General features: G+C 40.7%; 1 protein-coding gene across 3 annotated transcripts in view; it reads right to left on the reverse strand.

Moving 5' to 3' along the window:
* The window catches only part of PIWIL3 (piwi like RNA-mediated gene silencing 3), a 44,861-nt gene that overhangs the window by 12,795 nt on the left and 6,812 nt on the right, over nucleotides 1-25,254 (reverse strand). For all 3 annotated transcript variants that reach the window (XM_003277725.4, XM_003277724.4, XM_003277722.4), the window contains 8 exons: nucleotides 24,299-24,379; nucleotides 23,508-23,711; nucleotides 20,550-20,661; nucleotides 18,536-18,662; nucleotides 18,248-18,365; nucleotides 17,748-17,862; nucleotides 3,990-4,174; nucleotides 2,359-2,431 (listed from right to left, as the gene is read on the reverse strand). In XM_003277725.4, the coding sequence (XP_003277773.1) occupies nucleotides 2,359-2,431; nucleotides 3,990-4,174; nucleotides 17,748-17,862; nucleotides 18,248-18,365; nucleotides 18,536-18,662; nucleotides 20,550-20,661; nucleotides 23,508-23,711; nucleotides 24,299-24,379 (1,015 nt within the window). The remainder of the gene's footprint in view (nucleotides 1-2,358; nucleotides 2,432-3,989; nucleotides 4,175-17,747; nucleotides 17,863-18,247; nucleotides 18,366-18,535; nucleotides 18,663-20,549; nucleotides 20,662-23,507; nucleotides 23,712-24,298; nucleotides 24,380-25,254) is intronic.

The following is a 25,254-nucleotide window of genomic DNA, read 5'->3' on the forward strand; positions in this document are numbered from 1 at the left end:
GCTCTGAAAGCCTTTGTAATTTTGAGTTGGTCTGGAGATAATTTCCAGGCCTTCTCCCTGTAACTGGTTACAGAAATAAAAACTCTTCCACCCCAGTCTGCATCTCGTTATTGGGCAGTGAGAAACAGCAGCCCAGCCCCTCAGTTTGCTCTGGGAACACTTTCATTTCTTCTATTTCTGCCTTATGTATCCCAGCTCGCATTTATAGGATTTTAATTCTTTATTATTCACATACACGAGTTTCCTCATCATGACTCATTTAAAATAGTGATCTGCAAGCTGTCTGTACCTGCCATAAAGAAAACCAACACATCCCCAAACATCAAGTACTTGTGAATGCCTGGTCGTGTCATTACCAGTCGCATTTGTGAAGTTCACATTTTATTTTAGGTACAACATAAATATGTGGCCTGCTATCTTTTTATTGCATCAACGTATTTTCTTACACAGCCTTGTTCTGCCCTTACCTCATGCCACATGGCTTGATTCCTACGTACATACATTAATCCCCTTCTATTGCTGGTCTATGGAGATTTCCAGCTGTACTGGAACAGTTTTATAAGTGATTTTTAGTCCCTATTTTATGGATCATTTCCAACTATTTGGGGTACACAAGATTGTGGACACACTTCCCCCATGCCATCTGACATAATGCCTTAAAATATCTAAGGGGATACCTTAAGAAATTGTTCCAAAAGGCAAATCTAGGATGAATAAATGAGTAAATGAGTAAAAGTAGGACAAGTTCCTCTTCAAGAGGTAGAAGTTCTTTAAAGAAAGCCCCACATTAAAAAGGTAATCTTGAGGCCAGGTGCAGTGGCTCATGCCTGTAATCCCAGCACTTTGGGAGGCCGAGGCGGGCGGATCATGAGGTCAGGAGATCGAGACCATCCTGGCTAACACAGTGAAACCCCGTCTCTACTAAAAATACAAAAAATTAGCCGGGTGTGGTGGCGGATGCCTGTAGTCCCAGCTACTTGGGAGGATGAAGCAGGAGAATGGCATGAACCTGGGAGGCGGAGCTTGCAGTGAGCCGAGATCACGCCACTGCACTCCAGCCTGGGTGACAAGTGAGACTCCGTCTCAAAAAAAAAAAAAAAAAATGGTAATCTTGAGCTTTTCAGGCAGATGCCAAATGAGCAAAGAGATTCCTGTTATGAGAATAAGCTGGAATTCAAACAGCTGCCAAAGCCCCTTTTACTCTGATTCTAATCCTAGAATAGGAAGCTTTGCTGGTTCCCAATGGGGGCTTCTCTTACCGAGAGGGGGCCAGGAAAGAATAAAACAGTACTCAAGTAGCAGGAAGCAACACGTAAAACTTAAGTCCAACAGGATTTCAAAACACAGACATTACATTTCAGAATGAGCATGGCTCACATAAGGTATTCTTCAGGGTAGCCTGCAAGGGTTCCCTAGGGGCAAGTAAAAGAAGAAAGTCTAGGCTTCATGTAAAACACAATAGGAAAACATTCTGGTTTCATGGTCAAGAAACAAAGACATCTTCCCACCTGTACCCCTCAAGATCATCCTGGGGGAAGAAAGAAGATGAACTAGTGTAAAGAACCCAAGAAAGAAAAAGAATTTGCTGTAGTAATTCAGATACAACATAATGACAACTTGGTCTAAGACACCAAACGGAAGAAAGGAAAGAACAGACTCCTAGAAAAATACCAGGCAAGTATTGCCGGGCATGGTGGCTCATGCCTGTAATCCCAGCACTTTGGGAAGCCAAGGTGGGCAGATCACTGGAGGTCAGGAGTTCGAGACCAGTCTGGCCAACATGACGAAACCTCATCTCTATTAAAAATATAAAACTTAGCTGGGCATGGTGGTAGACGCCTGTAATCCCAGCTACTTGGGAGGCTGAGGCAGGAGAAATGCTTGAGCCAGGAGGTAGAGGTTACAGTGGGCTGAGATCATGCCACTGCAGTCCAGCCTGGGCCATGGAGCAAGACTCCGTCTCAAAAAAAAAAAAAAAAAAAAAAACAAAAACAGGCAAGAAGCATAACACAGGCTAGAAGATCGTGATCACAGACTTGGCAGGTAACACCTGGGGATAAAAGTAATGAATGTGGTGATTATTAATACCCACACTACTTTACATTTGTATGGTGTATTTTTTCAAGTTAGGAGATTTTAAAAGTAATTACAAGTCTCCAAGCCTGAGAAAATTAGCATAAGATTGTGATACTCAGGAATAGCTAAACCATGAAAGTTTGTATTCAGCTAATAGCAAGTTAGTCTGCTTTCGTTGGCAAGTTCAGGAAACCAACGACAACATTTTGAATTCTAAAATACTTATCCAAATGGTTTAGAACAATAACTAAAAGACTGTACATGTATCAACTAGACACTTACCATCTGCAGTGTTGGTCTAGTATATTTCCGTAATGTGTCTATATAGGAGTTAGCATCACCGTCTACTTCAATCCTAAAAAGTAAATATAGCATCCATATCCAAAAGATACCAACCAGTGAAACAAACGTTTCACCCAGCAAATACAAAGAAAGACATGATAAAATGCCAAGATATGCATTTCAGTAGAAAGTATGTTTAAAAGAAAAAAGACAGTAGACTTTCAGTTTCCAATTCTACTTATAAGGAGCTTTGAAGTCACTACTCTGCCCTAACAGCAAGTCAAAAGCTAAACAGACTGAAAACAATGAACAGCTCTCCTAGGATTTTCAAGAGAGGTGAAGACACAGGGCAAATCACTGCCTCCAATATTGAAGAGACAAATAAGCAAAAACAAGGAGTCCTGGCTAGCTAGAGCAAAGACTCAGGAAACTTCCCAGGGAAACAGTTCCTGGGTCAGACCACCTGAACTGTGATGAATTACTGCAGGCTCAGCATGGACAACTGTGAGGGTTAAAAACTCCAGGTATACCCAGTTACAGGAGGGTCCCCACAATTTTGAGAGTTTTACCTCTAGGAGCTTGACCAGGTTCTCGCGGTAAATACCAGAGGAAAATTGTTTAGTGCTTCCAGCAGGGGGAGGGGAAAATAAACTATTTTGAAATACACCAGGGCCCTGTGTTCCTAACAGGCCCTGCCCTCAGGAGAAGCTAGTTAACCAGAACCTAACCTTTTTTTTTAAAAAAAAAAAAAAGAAAGAAAACGTTTAGGTTCAGGGGTACACATGCAGGTTTGTTATATAGGTAAACTTGTGCCCTGAGGATTTATTGTACAGATTTTATCAACCAAGTACTAAGCAAAAGAAGCTGAGGCTGAGAAGACTACATACTGTATGAGTCTAACTAGATGACATTCTAAAAAGGCAAAACCATGGAGACGGTAAAAAAAAAAAAAAAAAAAAAAATTAAATAAATAAATAAATAAATAAATAAATAAATAAATTAGTGGTCCTCAGAGGTTGTGGTGCAGGGAGTAGGTGGTGGTAGGAAGGGATAATCAGGTGAAGCACAGAAGAATTTTAGGGCAGTGAAAAATACTCTGCATGAAACCAATGATGGATACATGTCATATACATTTGTCCAAACCAGTAGAATGTACAACTCCAAGAGTGAACCCTACTGTAAACTATGGACTTTGGGTGATTATGATATTTCAATGTAGGCTCATCAGCTGCAACAAATGTACCACACTGGTAGGGGATGTTGATGGGGGAGGCCATGCATTATTGGGGGCAGGATATATATGAGAAGTCTCTAACTTCCTCTTACTTTTGCTGTAAACCTAAAACTGCTGTAGAAAGTTTTTTAAGTTCAGTTTTTGGAAACATGCATGAGAATTCTTAATATTCTCCCATCCATTCACATCAAATTCTTAATTCTCATACCTTCTACAACATGTATCTTAATAGCCGTAAACCATATATCACAAAGTCCATTTTAATATTTTTTGACTAGAGATTAGACTTTACAAACTTTTAAGGTTTTGATAGTGACCAATTCCTACAATATTTTAGTTATTATACTGTAAGATTGCTAACAACTGATTTTCAAATTGGAATTTCTGCTCTACTTACATTTCTGCTGGTTTCATAGTTATGCCCATGGGGGCTGTGACACTCTGTAGATGACCCTTTAAGGACATGGCTTCTCTGTGACTGCTCCTGCTATAGAGTATGAGCCAACTATGTAGTGGCACTGAATTAAGTAAGGGTAATTCTCTTATTTCTCTTGACCAGTCTCCTTGTGAATTGGCTTTAACCTGGAAAAGAATTATAAGACATGGCATAAAACTTTATTTTAAAGATCAACTTATCTGAGATCCTGTATGCTGTAAATCTGTGCTGTCTCCTATCGAAATGTTATAATTATAAACTTGAATGGCCAATGTAGGTTTTTTTTCATTAAGATATAGGTTAATAGGACTGGAATTCTATCCTAGGTGTTAAAAATTTTAATTGAGAGGCCATTGAGGGGGAGATGGCTCCAGAGCTTTAGGTTCCTGTGCAGGCCAATGTAAACAGTAAAACAAAGCCAGAGACTTTACCAATCAGAAACCACCATTACCAACTAGGGTCCTTCCACTCTAAGAGATCAAATGTATTTTGTCCTATTTTGCATCAGCCTATAAAAGCTCACTGCTCACACTACTGCAGCAGAGCTCTCTGAGCCCCTTCTGATTGAGTGCTGCACAATTGGTGAATCAGTCTTAGTCCAAATAAACTTAATTTGATTTGAAGTTTCTTTTGGAGCTTTTCAATGCTGTTAGACTCAGATTGGCTCTTCATACTGTTCTATCACAGCATGTGCTCCCTGAAAATTTAGTCTTTTGGTGGGAACTTTATTCCAAGGAATGACACTTGAAACATTTAACCAAGGATGGAGTAAGATGGCCAAATAGAGGGCTCCACCGATCATCCCTACAAGGGGAACACTAGGTTTGACAACTATCTGTACAAAGGGAGCACCTTCATAGGAACCAAACATCAGGTGAGCACTCAGTGTCTGGTTTTTACTTTATATTGCTGAAAGAGGCACTGAAGGTAGGAAAAACAGTCTTGAATTGCTGACATCACCCTTCTCCCACCCCTGCATGGTGCCAAAAACCCGTGCAGGCGGGAGAGGGAGAGCACAGCAACTGTGAGGCTTTGCATTAAAATCAGCACCGCCCTGTCACAGCAGAAAGCAGAACTGGGCTGTACTCAGCTGATGGCCACCCATAGGAGGAACATTTGATTCTGGCCCTAGCCAGAAGGGAATTGCCCATCCCAGTGGTCAGAGCTCGAGTTCTGGAAAGCCTCACCACCATGGGCTGGAGTGTTCTGTGGCCCTAAGTGAACCTGAGAAACAGTCTAGGCCACAAAGACTGCAATCCCTAGGCAAGTCCTAGTGCTGATCTGAGCTTAGAGCTCGTAAACTGGGGGTGGAGGGGTAGGGGACATGATCTACTGAGGCACCAGCCAGGGTAGTTAAGAGAGAGCTTGCCTCGCCGGGCGCGGTGGCTCATGCTTGTAATCCCAGCACTTTGGGAGGCCGAGGCGGGCGGATCACGAGGTCAGGAGATCAAGACCACGGTGAAACCCTGTCTCTACTAAAAATACAAAAAATTAGCCGGGCGTGGTAGCGGGCGCCTGTAGTCCCAGCTACTCGGAGAGACTGAGGCAGGAGAATGGCGTGAACCTGGGAGGCGGAGCTTGCAGTGAGCCGAGATTGCACCACTGCACCGCAGCCTGGGCGACAGAGCGAGACTCTGTCTCAAAAAAAAAAAAAAAAAAAGAGTGCTTGCCTCACACCTCCCCCAACTCACAGCAGCACAGCTCAAAGCTCCAAAAAAGACCCCTTCTTTCTGCTTCAGGAGAAAAGAAGGACGAGTGAAGACTTTGTCTTGTATCTTGGATACCAGCTCAGCTACGGTAGGATAGGACAACAGTCAGGGTTGTGAGGCCCCCATTCTGGGCCCTAGCTCTTGGATGACATTTCTAACATACCCTGGGCCAGAAGGGAAACCTGCTGCTTTGAAGGGAAGGACCCAGCCCAGGCAGGATTCATCACCTACTAACTAAAGAGCCCTTGGACCCTGAAGAACCAGCAATAACACCCAGGTAGAATGTGAGGGCCTTGGGTGGACTCAGACATGCTGGCTTCAGGTGAGAACCAGCATATTCCCAGCTGTTGTGGCTATGGGGAGAGACTCCTGCTTAAGAAAAGTAGAGGGAAAAGTAAAGGGGATTTTGTCTTGCACCTTAGGTACCAGCTCAGCCACAGTGGGGCAGAGCACCAAGCAGGGTTTTGGGGTCCCCAATCCCAGGCCTTGGCTCGTGGATGGAATTTCTGGACCTGCCTGGGCCAAAATGGAGCACGCTGCCCTGAAGGGTAATTCCTAGGCGTGGCAGCATTCACCGCAAGCTGACTGAAGAGCCTATGGACCTTAAGGGAACACTGGCAGTAGCCTAGCAGTACTCCCTATGGGTCTGTGGTGGTGCTGGCCATGGGGTGAGGCTCCTCTATGTGTAGAAAGAGAAGGGGGCCGGATGCAGTGGCTCACGTCTGGAATCCCAGGACTTTGGGAGGCCAAGGCGTGTGGATCACTTGAGGTCAGGAGGTCTGGCCAACCTGGTGAAACCCCGTCTCTACTAAAAATATAAAAATTAGCTGGCTGTGGTGGTGGGTGCCTGCAATTCCAGCTACTTGGGAGGCTGAGGCACAAGAATCGCTTGAACCCAGTAAGTGGAGGTTGCAGTGAGCCAAGATTGCACCACTGCACTCCAGCCTAGGCGACAGAGCAAGACTGTCTCAAAAAAAGAAAGAAAAAGAAAAAGAAGGAAGGGAAGAGTGAGAAGGTCTGCATCACGTGGTTTGAGTGCCAGCTCAGCCACAGTACAAAAGAATACCAGGTCGTTTCTATGATTTTTGACTCCAGTCCCTGACTCCTGAATGGCATCTCTGTACCTGCCCAGGGCCTGGGGGAACTTATTGCCTCTGAAGGGAAGGACACAAGTCTGGCTCCTTTGCCACTTGATTGCAGAGCCCTAGGCCCTTGAGCCAACATAGGTGGTAGCCTGGTAGTGGTCACAGTGGGCCTTGGGTAAGACCCAGTGCTGTGCTGGCTTCAGGTTGACCCCGTGCAGTCCCATTGGTGGTCACTGCAGGGATGCCTGTCACCCCAAACCCAGCTGCAGGCGGTTCAGCACAGAGAGACAGAAAGTAAGCAAACAAGACTCTATGCCTGGTAATCCAGAAGTCTTCTGGATCATATCAAGATCATCAAGGTGATATCACCATGAATCTGTGAGAACCATAGCATTACTGTGCTTGGGATGTCCCCTGATGCAGATATGACTTAGATCACAATACCCAAGTCCTTCTGAATACCTGGACAGCCTTCCCAAGGAAGATGAATACAAACAAGCCCGGATGGCGAAGAGAACAATGAAAACCTAACTTTCAGTGCCCAAACACTCATGAACTTCCCCAAACATCCAGACCATCCAGGAAAACATGGACCTCAGCAAATGAACCATATAAGGCACCGGGCACCAATCCTGGAGAAATAGATATGTGACCTTTCAGACAACTCAAAATAGCTATTTAGAGGAAACTCAAAGAAATTCAAGATAACAGAAAGAATTGAGAATTCTAGTAGATAAATTCTACAAAGAGATTGAAATGAAAAGATTCAAAAGGGAAAATCTAAGAGTTATTGTCCTTATAGACGAGGTAAAGAAAGAGATAATGGTACAAAGTTCACTCAAAGAGATAGCAGAACTTCCCAAACCTAAAGAAATATATCAATATCTAAGTATAAAGTGGTTACAGTAGATTTAATCCAGAGACGACTACTTCAAGGCATTTCATAATCAAACTTCCAAACGTCAAGGATAAAGAAAGGATCCTAAATAGCAGCAAGAGAAAAATAACATAGAATGGAGCTCCAGTACATCTAGCAGCAGACTTTTCAGTGGAAACCATACAGACCAGGAGAGAGTAGCATAACATCTTTAAAGTGCTGAAGGAAAAAAAAAATTACCCCAGAATAATATACCCAGTAAAAATATCCTTCAAACATGAAGGAGAAAGACTTTTCCAGACAAACAAAAGCCGAGGGATTTCATCAACACCAGATCTGCCCTACGAGAAATGCTAAAAGGGGTACTTCAATCAAAAACAAAAGGGATGTTGAGGAGCAATAGGAATTCACCTGAAGGTACAAAACTTACTGGTAATAGGGCCGGGGACGGTGGCTCACGCCTGTAATCCTAGCACTTTGAGAGGCCGAGGCGGGCGGATCATGAGATCAGGATATTGAGACCATCCTGGCTAACACAGTGAAACCCCGTCTCTACTAAAAATACAAAAAAATTAGCCGGGCATGGTGGCAGGTGCCTGTAGTCCCAGCTACTCAGGAGGCTGAGGCAGGAGAATGGCGTGAACCCGGGAGGCGGAGCTTGCAGTGAGCCAAGATTGTGCCACTGCACCCCAGCCTGGGGGACAAAGCGAGACTCCGTATCAAAAAAAAAAAAAAAAAAAAAAAATTAGCCAGGCGTGGTGGTGGGTGCCTGTAATCTCAGCTACTCAGGAGGCTGAGACAGAGAATTGCTTGAACCCGGGAGGTGGAGTTTGCAGCGAGCCAAGATCATGCCACTGCTGCACTCCAACCTGGGCGACGGAGGGAGACTGTCTCAAAAAAAAAAAAAAAAAATTTCTAAAGGCTCAATTAGAAATGAAACTGGAGGCTGGGCATGATGGCTCACTCCTGTAATCCCAGCACTTTGGCAGCCCGAGGTGGGTGGATCACGAGGTCAGGAGATCGAGACCATCCTGGCTAACATGGTGAAACCCCATCTCTACTAAAAATACAAAAAATTAGCCAGACGTAGTAGCAGGTGCCTGTAGTCCCAGTTGCTTGGGAGGCTGAGGCAGGAGAATGGCATGAACCCGGGAGGCAGAGTTTGCAGTGAGCTGAGATCACGGCACTGCACTCCATCCTGGGCAACAGAGCAAGACTCCATCTCAAAAAAAAAAAAAAAATGAAACTGGAGGCATGACAACTGATACCACAGAAATACAATAGATCATTCAAGGCCACTATGAACACCTTTACACACACAAACTAGAAAACCTAGAGGAGATGGATAAATTCCTGGAACCGGAAATATACAACCCTTCTAGATTAAACCAAGAAGAAATAGAAACTCTGAACAGGCCAATAATAAGCAGTGAGATTGAAATGGTAATAAGATGCCACCAAAAAAAGTCCAGGACCAGATGGATTCACAGCTGAATTCTATCAGACACGCAAAGAAGAATTGGTGCCAATCCTACTGAAACTATTCCAAAAGACAAAGAAGGAATCCTCCCTAAATCATTCTATGAAGCCAGTATCACCCTAATACCAAAACCAAGAAAGAACAAGAGAAAACTATAGATAAATCTCCCTGGTGAACATAGATGTAAAAATTCTCAACAAAATACTAGCTAAATGAATCCATCACCATATCAAAAAGATAATCCACCATGATCAAGTGGGCTTCATACCAGGGATACAGGGATGGTTTAAAATATGCAAGTCAATAAATGTGCTACACCACACAAACAGGATTAAAAACAAAAATCACATGATTATCTCAATAGATGCGGAAAAAGCATTTGATAAAATCCAGCATCACTTTATGATTAAAAACCTCATGGCCGGGCGCGGTGGCTCACGCCTGTAATCCCAGCACTTTGGGAGGCAGAGGTGGGCCAATCACGAAGTCAGGAGATCAAGACCATCCTGGCTAACACGGTGAAACCCTGTCTCTACTAAAAATTAGCTGGGCACGGTGGCACACACCATAGTCTCAGCTATTTGGGAGGCTGAGGTAGTAGAATCACTTGAACCCAACAGGCGGAGGTTGTAATGAACCAAGGTTGTGCCACTGCACTCCAGCCTAGGCGACAGAGTGAGACTTTGTTTCAAAAAAAAAAAAAAAAAAACAAAAAACAAACAACAAGAACAAAAAAAAAAACCAACCACCCACAAAAAACAAACCATCTCAGCAAAATCAACATAGAAGAGACATACCTTAAGGTAATAAAAGCCATAGGATATAAGTAGAAACATAAGTTAAAAAGCAAAGGACACAAGTCTCAAATTGAAGAAAATCAAAATTATATCAAGTACTCTCTCAGACCACAGTGGAGTAAAACTGGAAATCAGCTCCAAAAGGAACACCCAAAATCATGCAAATACATGGAAATTAGATAACCCAACGATCATTCAGGGGCAGGTTAACAGTGAAAAGTTGAAAGCATTCCCCCCCAAGAACTGGAACAAGACACTGATGCCCCCTTTCACCACTTCTATGAAACATAGTACTAGAAGTCCTAGCCAGAGCAATCAGACAGGAGAAAGAAATAAAGGACATCCAAATCGGCAAAGAGGAAGTCACATTGTCACTGTTTGCTGATATGATATGATATGATTGCATACCTAGAAAACCCTAAAGACTCATCCAACAAAGCTCCTAGATCTGAGAATTCAGTGAAATTTCAGGATACGAAATTAATGTACACAAATCAGTAGCACTGCTATACATCAACAGCAACCAAGCTAAGAATCAAATCAAACGGCCGGGTGCGGTGGCTCACACTTGTAATCCCAGCACTTTGGGAGGCCAAGGCGGGCAGATCATGAGGTCAGGAGATCAAGACCACGGTGAAACCCCGTCTCTACTAAAAATACAAAAAAATTAGCGGGCGTGGTGGCGGACGCTTGTAGTCCCAGCTACTCGGAGAGGCTGAGGCAGGAGAATGGCGTGAACCCGGGAGGTGGAGCTTGCAGTGAGCCGAGATTGCGCCACTGCACTCCAGCCTGGGCGACAGAGTGAGACTCTGTCTCAAAAAAAAAAAAAAAAAAAGCAAGAATCAAATCAAGAACTCAACTCCTTTTACAATAGCTGAAAAAAAAAAAAAAAAAAGAATATACCTAACCAAGGAGGTAAAAGACCTCTATAAGGAAAACTACAACACACTGCTGAAAGAAATCATAGGTGACACAAATGAAAACACATCCCATGCTCATGGAGGGGTAGAATCAATATTGTGAAAATGACTATACTACCAAAAGCGATCTACAAATTCAGTGCAATTCCCATCAAAATACCATCATCATTCTTCATAGAACTAGAAAAAAAATTTAAAAATCCTAGATTCATATGGAACCAAAAAAGAGCCCGCATAGCCAAAGGAAGACTAAGCAATAACAAATCTGGAGGCATCACATTATTTGACTTCAAACTATGCTACAAGTCTATCGTCATCCAAACAACATGGTACTGGTATAAAAATAGGCACATAGACCAATGGAACAGAATAGAGAACCCAGAAATAAAGCCAAATACTTGTAGCTAACTGGTCTTTGACAAAGCAAACAAAAACAAAGTGGGGAAAGGATAACCTATTCAACAAATGGTGCTGGGATAATTGGCAAGCCACATGTAGAGAAAGAAACTGGATCTCATCTCTCATCTTATACAAACATCAACTCAAGATGGATCAAAGACTTAAGTCCAAGACCTGAAGCCATAAGAATTCTAGAAGATAACATCAAAAAAACCCTTCTAGACATTGGCTTAGGCAAAGACTTCATGACAAAGAACCCAAAAGCAAATGCAACACAAAGATAAATCAATGGGACTTAATTAAACTAAAAAACTTATGCACAGCAAAAGAAATAATCAGCAAACAGACAACTCACAGAATGGGAGAAAATATTCCCAAACTATGCATATGATGAAGGACTGATATCCAGAATCTACAAGGAACTCAAATCAGCAAGAAAGAAAACAATCCCATCAAAAAGTGGGCAAAGGACATGAATAGACAATTCTCAAAAATATACAAATGGCCAACATGAAAAAATATTCTAACGACCAGGGAAATGCAAATTAAAACCACAGTGCAATACCGCCTTACTCCTGCAACAATGGCAATTAAAAAAAAAATCAAAAGACAGATGTTGACATGGATGTGGCAAGAAGGTAACACTTTTATACTGCTAGTGGGAATGTAAACTAGTACAACCACTCTGGAAAACAGTGTAGAGATTTCTTTTTTTTTATTTTTTTTTTATTTATTATTTTTTTTAATTATACTTTAGGTTTTAGGGTACATGTGCACAATGTGCAGGTTTGTTACATATGTATCCATGTGCCACGTTGATTTCCTGCACCCATTAACTCGTCATTTAGCATTAGGTTTCTTAAAGGACTAAAAGATCTACCATTTGACCTAGCAATCCCACTACTAGGTATCTGCCCAGAGGAGAAGTCATTATTTGAAAAAGATACTTGCACATGCAAGTTTATAGCAGCACAGTTTGCGATCACAAAAATATAGAACCATCCCAAATGTTCAATGAGTAGATAAAGAAAATGTGTAATTCATACCATGGAATACTACCCAGCCATAAAAAGGGTTTGCAGCAACCTGGAGTTGGAGACCATTATTCTAAATGAAGTAACTCAGGAATGGAAAACCAAACATTGTTATCTTCTCACTCATAAGTGGGAGCTAAACTATGAGGATGCAAAGGCATAAGGATGATGCAGTGGACTTTGGGGACTGTGGGGAAGGATGGGAGGGGGTGACGGATCAAACACTACATGTTTGGTACAGTGTACACTGCTCAGGTGATGGATGCACCAAAAGTACAAATATCACCACTAGAACTTATCCATGTAACTACCTGTTCCACAAAAACCTATTGAAATAAAATTTTAAAAAAAGGAAAAATGTTTTAAAAAGCAAACAACAAATTTAAAATAGAGTTTATTCATTTTCTTTTTGCTTGTTTGTTTGCTTACGCAAGCAGTGTTGTTGGCACCTTAAAAGAAGGGGTTATAAGACAGTATTTGCAAGCCTTATGGTAACTTTAAAAATATGCAATGGATACACAAAACAAGTTATAGCATACTAGAGAAAATCACCTTCACTAAAAGGAAGGCAGGAAAGGAGGAAGAAGAGACTATTTAAAAAAACACTGGAAAACACATAACAAAATGGTGGGAGTAAATCCTTACTTCTCAATAATAACATTGAATGTAAATGGACTAAACTAATTGAAAGAGTGACTGAATGAATTTAAAAAAAAAAATGATCTGCTGCCTGCAAAAAACACTTGACCTATAAAGACTCACATAGACTGAAAATAAAGGCATGAAAAAAACACAAAAACAGCTGGGTGCGGTGGCTCATGCCTGTAATCCCAGCACTTTGGGAGGCCAAGGCAGGCGAATCACAAGGTCAGGAGTTCAAGACCAGCCTGACCAACATGATGAAACCTGTCTCTACTAAAAATACAAAAAAAATTAGCTGGGTGTGGTGGCACACACCTGTAATCCCAGCTACTTGGGAGGCTGAGGCAGGAGAATCGCTTGAACCCGGGAGGTGGAGGTTGCAGTGAGCCGAGATCGTGCCACTGCACTCCAGCCTGGGTGACAGAGCAAGACTCTGTCTCAAAACAAAAACAAAAACAAAAACAAAAAAAAACAGGAATAGCTATACTTAGACAAAATAGATTTCAAGACAAAAACTATGAGACAAAGAAGGTCACTATGCAGCAATGAAGTGGTCAATTCAGCAAGAGGATATGACAACTGTAAATAAATACACTCAACACTGGAGTACCCAGATATACAAAACAAGTATTATTAGAGCTAAAGAGAGATAGTCCCCAATACGATAATAGCTGGAGACTTTAACATCCCACTTTCAGCACTGGACAGATCTTTCAGACAAAAAAAAGGAAACGTTGGCCTTAACCTGCACTATACACCAGAGGGACATCATAGTTACGGAACATTTCAGCCGATAGCTGCACGATGAACATTCTTTTCCTCAGTACATGGATCATTCAAGGATAGACCACATATTAGGTTACAAAAGAAGTCTTAAAACATTCAAAAGACAAACATAAAGCATCTTTTCTGATCACAATGAAACAAAACTAGAAATCAAAAACAAGAGGAATTTTGGAAACTATACAAACACATGGAAACTAAACAATATGCTCCCGAGTGACCACTGTTCATGGGTCAAATTAAGGAAATTGAGACTTTTCTTGAAACAAATGATAATGAAACCATGACATACCAAAACCTATGGGATACAGCGAAAGCAGTAATAAGAGGGAAGTTTATAGCTATAAGTGCCTACATCAAAAGAGCAAAACTTCAAACCACCTAATGACGCATCTTAAAGAATTAGAAATACAAAGCCAGATGTGGTGTCTCACACCTGTAATCCCAGCACTTTGGGAGGCCGAGATGGGCAGATCACTTGAGGTCAGGAATTCAAGACCAACCTGGCCAAGATGGCAAAATCCCAGGTACTGGGACTCGGGAGACTGAGGCACAAGAATTGCTTGAACCAGGGAGGTGGAGGTTGCAGTGAGCCAGAATCACTCCACCACACTCAGCCTGGGCAACAGAGTGAGACTCTGTCTCTAAATAAATAAACAAACAAACAAAAGCAAGAGCAAACCAAGCCTAAAAGAATGAAGATCATAGAGCCAAGATAAATGAAATTAAAATGAAGAAAATATAAAAGATCAATGAAACAAAAGGTTTTTTGAAAAGATAAACAAAACAGACAAATTTTTAGTCAGACTAAGAAAAAAAAAAAAAGAAGATCCAAATAAGTAAAACCAGAGATGAAAATGGAGAGGACAACCAATATTGCAGAAATGTAAAGGATCATTCCTGGCTACTATGAGCAACTATATGCCAGTAAATTGGAAAATCTAGAAGAAATGGAAAAATTACTAAACATATACAACCTACCAAGATCAAACCATGAAGAGATCCAAAACCTGAACAGATCAATAACAAGTAATAAGATCAGAGATGTAATAAAAAGTCTCCCAAAGAAAAGCCCAGGACCTGATGGCTTCACTGCTGAATTCTGCCAAACATTTAAAGAAGAAATAATACCAATCCTACTCCTATTCCGAAAAAGAGAGGAAGAGGGAATACTTCCAAGTCATTTCATGAAGTATTACTAAAACCAAAGACACATCAAGAAAAGAAAACTACAGGCCAATATCTCCAATGAACACTGATACGAAAAATCCTCAACAAAATACTAGCAAACAATTTACTAACACACTAAAAAAGTTCATCACCAAATGGGATTTAACCCAGGGATTCAAGGACGGTTCTATGTAGGCAAATCAACGTGATACATCCACAGAATGAAGGACAAACTCATATGATCATTTCAACTGATGCTGAGCAGCATTTATTAAAATTCAATATCCTTTCATGATTAAAAACCCTCAAAAACTGGGTATAGAATGAACATATTTCAACATAATAAAAGTCATATACGTCAGACCCACAGCTAGCATCATACTGAATGGGAAAAAACTGAAAGCCTTTTCTCCAAGATCTAGAATACAACAAGGATGCTCCCTGTCACCATTGTTATTCAACATAGTACTAGAAGTCCTAGCTAGAGTCATCATACAAAAGATTAAGGTAATCCAAATTGCAAAGATATGATCTTATATTTGGAAAAATCTAATGACTCCAAAAAAAAAACATAGAACTGATAAATTTAGTAAAGTTGCAGGATACAAAAAAAAACAAAAAATCAGTAGCATTTCTATATGCTAACAGTGAACAATCTGAAAAAGAATCCCATTTACAATAGATAAAAATAAAATGCCTAGGAATTAACCTAACCAAATTAGTGAAAAATCTCTACAACAAAAACTATAAAACACTGATGCAAGAAACTGAAGAGGCCACACACAAAAATGAAGATATTCCATGTTCATGAATTAGAAGAATCAATATCATTAAAATGTCCATACTATCCAAAGCAATCCCTATCAAAATACCAAGGGTATTCTTTATAGAAACAGAAAAAAACTATCCTAAAACTTATTTTAAAACCAAAAGACCCAGAATTGCATAAGCTATCCTAAGCAAAAAGAACAAAACTGGAAGAATCACATTACCTGACTTCAAATTATACTACAGAGCTATAGTAACCAAAATGGCATGGTACTGGCATAAAAACAGACATGTAGACCAGTGGATCAGAAATAGAGAACCCAAAAATAAATCCATATCTACTGTGAACTCATTTTTGACAAAGGAGCCAAGAACATACATTGGGGAAAGGACAGTCTCTTCTGTATATCCATAAGCGGAAGAATGAAACTAGATCCCTATCTCTCACCATATATTAAAAAAATTAAGATGGCTTGAAGACATAAATCCAAGACCTCAAACTATGAAACCACTATAAGAAAACATTGGGGAAACTCTCCAGGACATTAGAGTGAACAAAGATTTATTGAGCAATACCCCACAAGCACAGGCAACTAAAGCAAAAATGGATATGTGGGATCACATCAAGTTAAAAAGCTTCTATGTAGCAAAGGAAACAAAGTAGAGAGACAACTCACAGAATGGGAGAAAATATTTGCAAACTACCTGTCTGACAAGGGATTAATAACCAAAATCTAAGGAAAGCAAACAACTTTATAGGGGAAAAATAATCCAATTAAGAATGGACAAAAGATTTGAACAGACATTTCTGAAGACATACAAATAGCAAACAGGCATATGAAAAAGTACTGATATCAATGATCAGAGAAATGCAAATGAAAACCACAGTGAGATATCATCTCACCCCAGTTAAAATGGCTTTTATGCAAGACAGGCAATAACAAATGTTGGTAAGGATGTGGAGAAAAGGGAGCCCTCATACACAGTTGGTGGGAATGTCAATTACTATAACCACTATGGGGAACAGTTTGGAGGTTCCTCAAAACACTAACAATAGAGCTAACATATGTTCCAGCAATCCCACTCCTAGACATGTAGCCAAAATAAAGGAAATTAGGATATTGAAGAGATGTCTGTACTTCTATGTTTATTGCAGCACTGTTCACAATAACCCAGATTTGGAAGCAACGTAAATGTCCAACAGATAAATGGATAAAGAAAATGTGACACATATACACAATGGAGTACTATTCAGCCATAAAAAGCAATGAGACCCTGTTATTTGCAACAAGGCTGGAACTGAAGGTCATTGTGTTAAATGAAATTAGCCAGGCACAGAAAAATGAGCTTTACATGTTCTCACTTATTTGTGGGATCTAAAAGATGAAAACAATTGAACTCATGGAGATAGAGTAGGATGGTTACAGAGTCTGGGAAGGGTAGTGGGAGGTTGGAGGGGAATGTGGGGATGGTTAATGGGTACAAAAAATGAGTAAGACCTAGTATCTGCTACTACAAAAGGGTGACTAAAGTCAAAAATAATTCGTGTATTTTAAAATAACTAAAAGAATATAACTGGTTTGTAACATGAAGGACAAATGCTTGAGGGGATAGATACCCCACTTAACCCGATATGATTATGCACTGCATGTCTGTATCAAAATACCACATGAAACCCGTAAATATACATACCTACTATGTACCCACAAAAGCTAAAGACAACAAAATTTAAATAAAGCTTTTTTTTTTTAACACAGGTTAGTGAATTACTTTGATTCTAGGTACTTGACTCTTAAGGATATATTTGAAAAGTGGATCTTCCAAATGCCATGAGCAAATGTCCAGAATATTAATTAGACAGACATAATACAGAGCTTACTATGTGCCAAGCATCTTACATGCATTCTTAGTGTTTCTTATTGTCTCAATATAGAAAGAATGAGCAGTCTGAAAAGAGAACAGCAGTTGTAGTCATCACTGAGACTCAGTTAGTTCCTTTTTGCTTTACTCTTCATTTGACCCAACCATGACATGATGATTTTGAAACTGTCTTACCGTTCTTCTGCCTTGCACGATGTTTGCGTTTTTCAAAACTCTTCCCGGGACGGACAAAAAATTGGTATCAAATTTCAAATCCCAAAGTTGAAGTAACTCTTGTACTTTTTTATTACTGAAAATTAAAATATTGCCAACATGATCAAACCAAATAAGTAAAAGCAGTTAGCCATTTGTGCAAGGCAATTTCCTTCTATTCCAAGGTTCACGATCGCTTGTCCGCAGCATTGAGATGCGGCACAACCTTCCCCGGAACTCTGAAATCTTGTTTTTGCTCTCATGTTCATATAGGTACTTACAGCCTTTTGATTTCATTCTTCCCCCCGGCCTCCTAATCTTGCAATGACAGAAAAACTAGAGTTGTCCCCCAACATCAAAATTCTTCCCATTGTCACTTGTTTGTAGAAGAATCTGACATGCCAGGGCTGAGATGCCATCAGCTTCACTGGGACACCATGCACATGTACACATAAACACTCAGTCAGAAAAGCAGCACTTACTCTTGTAGAGTATTGATGAATTCTTTTAATGTATGATGCCTTCTTCTTGGACTCAATCTTGTATGTTTAGCCAATTCTTTCATAATGCTATAATCTTTACGTATTTCATCTGTTAGACCTTTAAAAAATCCAAAAGATACAGCTGAGCAAGCATGAATTTGAGTGAGGACTGAATTATAACAGCTGGAGGAACCTACTACCAAGGAGACACACTTCGAATTCCCTGAAAAGCCTGCGCTAAGTCATAATTATACCTGACTTTAAAGAGGGGCTGTAAGCCATCAGTACCTGTCATGTAGCACAGCTGAGGAATCAGCAGGATAGGTTCACGTTGTGTACCCGTTAGGCCCTTTTTCCATCTGCCCTGGCTGACCAAAAGTGGCTGTTTCTTCACCGTGACAATTTCCTTATGTTGCTGCTCAACAAACAAGAGACCAGCATGACCATCAGCGAAACCTTAGAAACATCACACACAGAGGTTCAAAAATGCATATGTGGGACTACAGATGAAGGGCCACAGGCGTGCTGGTGATATAGTTTCCCCAAGTTTAATAGTGTACTATGAATACTCTCAACATTCTCTTACCTTTGATACGCCAGGGATCTTTTCTCGTGAGCATACTTCGCCAAAGACAGGACTCCCAAGAAACACGACGCTGGAGTCGTCAAGCTACTCTAACATTGTATATGAGAATGGCTGAGACAGTATCTGTAGTTCTCACTACAGTCTTGCCTTTAAAACTCCCAAAGCATACTGAAAACCGTCAAGAGGACAGTTTAAAGGCGGGCTGTAAGCCATCAGTACCTGTCATGTAGCACAACTGAGGAATCAGCAGGATAGGTTCACGTTCAGGATAGGTTCACCCATTGGGCCCTTTTTCCATCTGCCCTGGCTGGCCAAAAGTGGCTGCTTCTTCACAGTGAACACTCAGATTGAGGAATCCATGTCTTATGAGGTTAGCACATAACTGACATCATTTTACATGTTAATCATTTTTATTCTTTTTGGACTGAGTTCTACAGGGCTGAGATTTCTAGATAAGTAACATTTTCTTATCTGAAGTCTTACCATATTTGATTTTCTTTTTTTTTTTTTTGAGATGGAGTTTCGCTCCTGTTGCCCAGGCTGGAGTGCAATGGCGCGATCTCAGCTCACTGCAACCCCTGCCACCCGGGTCCAAGCGATTCTCCTGCTTCAGCCTCCCGAGTAGCTGGGATTACAGGCACGTGCCACCATGCCCGGCTAATTTTGTATTTTTAGTAGAGACAGGTTGCTCCATTTTGGTCAGGCTGGTCTCGAACTCCCAACCTCAGGTGATCTGCCCGCCTCGGCCTCCCAAAGTGCTGGGATTACAAGTGTGAGCCACTGCGCCCGGCCCATATTTGATTATCTACCAAACAATCCAACCACATTTAAAAAATTGTGGCCAGGCGCGGTGGCTCATGCTTGTAATCCCAGCACTTTGGGAGGCCGAGGCGGGCGAATCACGAGGTCAGGAGATCGAGACCGCGGTGAAACCCCGTCTCTACTAAAATTACAAAAAAAAATTAGCCAGGCGTGGTGGTGGGCGCCTGTAGTCCCAGCTACTCAGAGAGGCTGAGGCAGGAGAATGGCGTGAACCTGGGAGGCGGAGATTGCAGTGAGCCGAGACTGCGCCACTGCACTCCAGCCTGGGCAACAGAGCGAGACTCCGTCTCAAAAATAAATAAATAAATAAATAAATAAATAAATAAATAAATAACTATGGTAGTAGGCTGGATGCAGTGGCTCATGCCTGTAATCCCAGCACTTTGGGAGGCTGAGGCAGATGGATCACCTGAGGTCGGGAGTTCAAGGCCAGCCTGACCAATATGGTGAAACCCCGTCTCTACTAAAAATACAAAAATTAGCCAAGCATGGTGGCAGGTGCCTGTAGTCCCAGCTACTTGGGAGGCTGAGGCAGGAAAATTGCTTGAACCTGAGAGGTAGAGGTTGCAGTGAGTAGAGATCATGCCACTGCATTCCAGCCTGGGAGACGGAACAAGACTCCAACTCAAAAAAAAGAAAAAAAAAGTATGATAGTAGCCACTTTTAAGACTGAAAGAAGGGAAAGAAGGGGTCACACTGGCGCCATTCTAGTTTTGTGACATTACCCCATATACAAGGCACTTGGATGCATGGATAATAAATAAGTCAAGCTATAATCCCCTAAAAGGAAAATATGTATGTTTATGACAAATATGTTCAAGTAGCTACATAAGACAAACTGAAATACATGAAGGTTTACAATTTAAATATATTTAAAGAAATACAGTTTCATACCTGCCTGTAGTAGTCTATATAGGTGATTTTGCTGCCATCTGATTTGTTAAATGTGTCTTCAGGATTCTGCTTCCAATCAATATCATCTACTCTGTAGGTTTTGTTGTTGTATCTGTGGAATAATTACAATATGGTATTATTTGACTTATTCATTGCATGGAACCATCCACACAGGAAATAATCCTGCAAGGAACTGCAGAATATATTAGATTTACTAAGATGTAATTCACATACTGTACAACTCACCCATCTGAGCATACGAACACCTGGTTTTTACTATAGCCACAGAGTTGTGCAATCAAGACAAAGACGCATAACCATAAGCAGTCACTTCCCATTTTAGCCTAATCCACCAGCCTTCAGGCAACCACTAGTCTACTTCCTGTCTCAACACATTTGCTCATTCATTTCACGTAAACTGAGTCATGCAACGTGTGTTCTTTCCCGACTGGCTTCTTTCACTTAGCAACATGTTTAAGGTTCATCCACACTGTAGTAAGTCTTGGCACTTAATTCTTTTCATTTCCAAATAATATTCTATTGTATGATATCCCACCTTTTGATTATCCATTCACCAGCTGGACATTATGGTTGTATATACTTTTGGTTACCATGAATAAGGTTATGAACATTTATGTGCCGATTTTAATAAATATGTTCTCATGGCCGGGCGCAGTGGCTCACGCTTGTAATCCCAGCACTTTGGGAGGCCGAGGCGGGCGGATCACGAGGTCAGAAGATCAAGACCACGGTGAAACCCCATCTCTACTAAAAATACAAAAAAATTAGCCAGGCGTGGTGGCGGGCGCCTGTAGTCCCAGCTGCTCGGAGAGGCTGAAGCGGGAGAATGGTGTGAACCCGGGAGGCGGAGCTTGCAGTGAGCCGAGATTGCACCACTGCACTCCAGCCTGGGCGACAGAGCGAGACTCCTTCTCAAAAAAAAAAAAAAAAAAAAAAAAAAAAAAAAAAAAAAAAATATATATATATATATATATATATACATATATGTTCTCATTTCTCTTGTGCATTTAAGTAGGAGTAAAATTTCTGGTTCATATGGTGATCATATAGGAGTTAAAAAGGAATTTAGGGGGTTAGTAAGGGTAAAAGTTCTCAGTGGAATTTTCTCTTAATAAAAAAGCAGCCCCCAAATCATTTTTCTAACAAAAATCAGCCTGAAAAATCAAGCTGCAAACATAGATAAGCAAGCTGGAAGCTTGCATAGTTGGATTCTGGCAGTTATGCCAGAAGCCAGTATATCCAACATGGAGGTTCTCTTCCCTTCTCCTCGTCCCTGCCATGTGTGCAGGTGTTATAGTGCCCGCCCACCAGATGGAGACCACATCTGCATAATGAAAGATTAGGGTGGGATGGCCAGCCTCTTCGAAGGCTATGTAAATGACACACCTGGTCCAACCAGTCCTCTGGGCCCTACGTAAATCAGACACTACCTCCTCAAGCCCCTCTATGAAACCAACTCCATCCCTCTGCAAAGCGGGAGATCCATTCGGAATGCCCCTCCCCCTGCAAGGCAGAGCTTTTCTCTTCTTTCACTTCCTCAGCTTTCCACTCCTAAACCCACACCTTGTGGGTCTATGTCTTTGTTTTCCTTAGTGTGAGACAAACCTCATGTATTTCCTCAAACGAGGCCACTTCAGTAACGCATATCGTTAGCATTTTAAGAAAGTGCCAGACTGTTTTCCAAAGAAGCCATACCATTTAATATTCCTACAAGCAGCATACGAGGGTTGCTTCTGATCTTTCCCCATCCTTGCCAACACTTGTCAATATCTAATCTTAACCATCCTAGTGGGTGTGAAATGATATCTCATTGTGGTTTTCACTTGCACTTCCATGATGGCTACTGACATTAAACATTTTCATGCATCTATTGGTCATTTGTACATTTTAAGAAATGTATCTGGAGAAGTATCTCATCAGATCTTTTGTCCATTTTAAAAACTATGTTGTCTCTCAATTAAGTATTGTTTGTATATTCTAGATACAGGTTACTTATGTGATTTGCAAATATTTTGCCCAATTTTTCCAGTTGTGTTTTCACAATTTTGATAGTATAGTTTGAATACGTTTTTAATTTGGTGAAGCTCAAGGTATCTATGTTTCTTTTGTTATCACTTCTGCTTTGAGTGGCTTGTCTAAGGTTTCCCTAGCTCAAAGTAAAAAAGATTCAGTCCTATATTTTCTAAGAATGTTATGCTTTTAGTTCTCACATCTAGGTCTATTGAGTTGGTTTTTGAATTAAACTGGAATTGTGTGAATTGCATGAGGAAGAAGCAGGTGGATATTCATTTGTCCCAGCAACATTATTGAAAAGACTATTCTTTCCCCTATTGAATTGCCTTGACACACTTGTCAGAAGTCAACTAAGTGGAGGGTTAACCTTCTGTACTCTATTTCGTTGGTCTCTGTCTATCTTTAGACCAACATCACACTCTCTTGATTACTAGACCTTTCTAGTAAGTTTTAAAATTGAGAAGTGTGAGTCCTCAAATTGTGTCCCTGTAAGGCTGTGTTGGTTAAGTAACTGGTTCTTTAAATCCATTCTCTTACCAATTTAAGATTTCTGCTGTAGAAAGATTTTAAAACTTCCTTCAAATGGGAAATTGCTGATGGATTATAACTAAGCACTGATTTTTAAACTAGCTAAATGCCTACAAAAGAGGAAAAGGAAAGAAATTCAGAAACAGCTTAGTGTTATGTGCAAGGTAGGGTTCAGAACAAATGGACTGGCATTAGGGATTTCAAGAGGAGTGAAGTCTACAGTTGACACATTCTTCTCCCAAGTTGTATAACCAGAGGAGAGACGTGTTCAGTTGTTCTTGCAATTTCTACTCCTGAACTTCAACATTTAGTGATTAGAAAACTATAGGACCATCTCTTGGGGTGGGGGAAGGGGGAGTTAAAGTGATTGGATAGGTTTTTAAAAGACAGACTTACTTTGTCAGAACAATTGATCCAATTAATTTATTAGTTACTTCCTCTCGGATGTTTCCTGTCTGGGCCTGGGCAGATGTTCTCTTTATGAAATCATAAGCAGTTTCTATTCGGAGCAGTTTGTGGCTCACATCAGCACAGAGGGTAATGCTGTTTTCATATTGAAGAATAGAAGTAACATAACCAAGCCAGATTTCCAAACTGGTACTAGAATAAATTATATAAGAGTATTAAGTCCGATCTCATCACATAAAGCCAAGGGTTTCCAAGCCTAAGCTCTGGGTCTAAAAATTGGTACTTAGGAGTCAGTTTTAAATATTTGTTCTTAGTCTTTTGAAGGACCTTCAGATAAACATTTATCAAATGTGCTATTTATACCATTTTTATTCAACTATGTTTTGTCACCCACAGGCTTAAAGTATCATATCCATATTTATCTGTAACATAACTTATGTTTAATATATGCATATACCAATGAGTAATATATAGAGATATAGTTGCTATGATTGAAGATATTTTCAAAGACAAATTATACATTTTGGATGATTGTTTAGGCTTCTTAATGTGTTTGCAACAACTGAGTATCTCAAAGGTTTTTATATTTGTCATGCTAAGATTTTTAAAGTAACTCTTCTTGCTGAGTTAACATTACACTAAATTGTTCATGGTCAGTGGATACCATTTAAAAGGCCATCACTTTTAAGGCTTACCACTTCAAATATGAAATGAATAACTTTCTCAAAAAATCCTACGTTTAAGTCTGCAGAGTGTGACGTTTTCTACTTTATACAAACCCATGACGGTATAACTGAATTGCCTTCTTTTTGGTATAATAGTTGCGACCAACTTGTTCAAAATCCAGCAGCTTGAAAGTTCTAGAAATGGAAAGAATAGATTTTGTTGAAAGTACAGGGTACATTATTAAGCATTTGGTAAGACACATAAGGGAAAAAAAATCTGTCAATGACTGTTTATGTTATCAATGAACACAGTGTACTTGTTAACTAAGTTACATTATGAGGTGGATATTAAGGTTCATTTAACCTCAATTGTTCCGTCTCCTTATAAACATAATATTGTAGAAGGATTACCAAAATGTTCTTCATTCTCAAAACTGAACTGAGGTCTCTTTTTCAAACTGTGCCTTTTTTTGAGACAGAGTCTCGCTCTGTCGCCCAGGCTGGAGTGCAGTGACACAATCTCTGCTCACTGCAACCTCCATCTCCTGGGACCAAGCGATTCTCCTGCCTCAGCCTCTCAAGTAGCTGAAACCACAGGCACCTGCCACCATGCCTGGCTAATTTTTGTATTTTTAGTAGAGGCAGGGTTTCACCATGTTGGCCAGGCTGGTCTGGAACTCCTGACCTCAAATGATCCACCCGCCTCAGCCTCCCAAAGTGCTGGGATTATAGGCGTGAGCCACCACTCCCAGCCTCAAACTCTGCCTTTCAAATTTTAACTTTCTGTATTTTGTCATTGTAGTGACCACAGAATAAAAAATGCATTTGCTACAGAGACATACACAGATGTGCATAGCTGATGTCTATTACTCTATCTAGGCAGGTATGAGACAAAGAGCGGGGACAGGCCAGGAGAAGAACATTGAGGATAAGCCACTGAACTTGCATATTCTAGTTGAGCCTCAAGTATCATTTCGTCTGCAAGACCCTTCACTCTCTTAATACATGAGGAGTATGAAGAACACAAAGTGCTAGAAGCAAATGGCTGGTTTCACACCACTACACAGTAA

The sequence above is a fragment of the Nomascus leucogenys genome, chromosome 7b, assembly GCF_006542625.1.
Source record: "Nomascus leucogenys isolate Asia chromosome 7b, Asia_NLE_v1, whole genome shotgun sequence".
Taxonomy (NCBI): Eukaryota; Metazoa; Chordata; class Mammalia; order Primates; family Hylobatidae; genus Nomascus; species Nomascus leucogenys.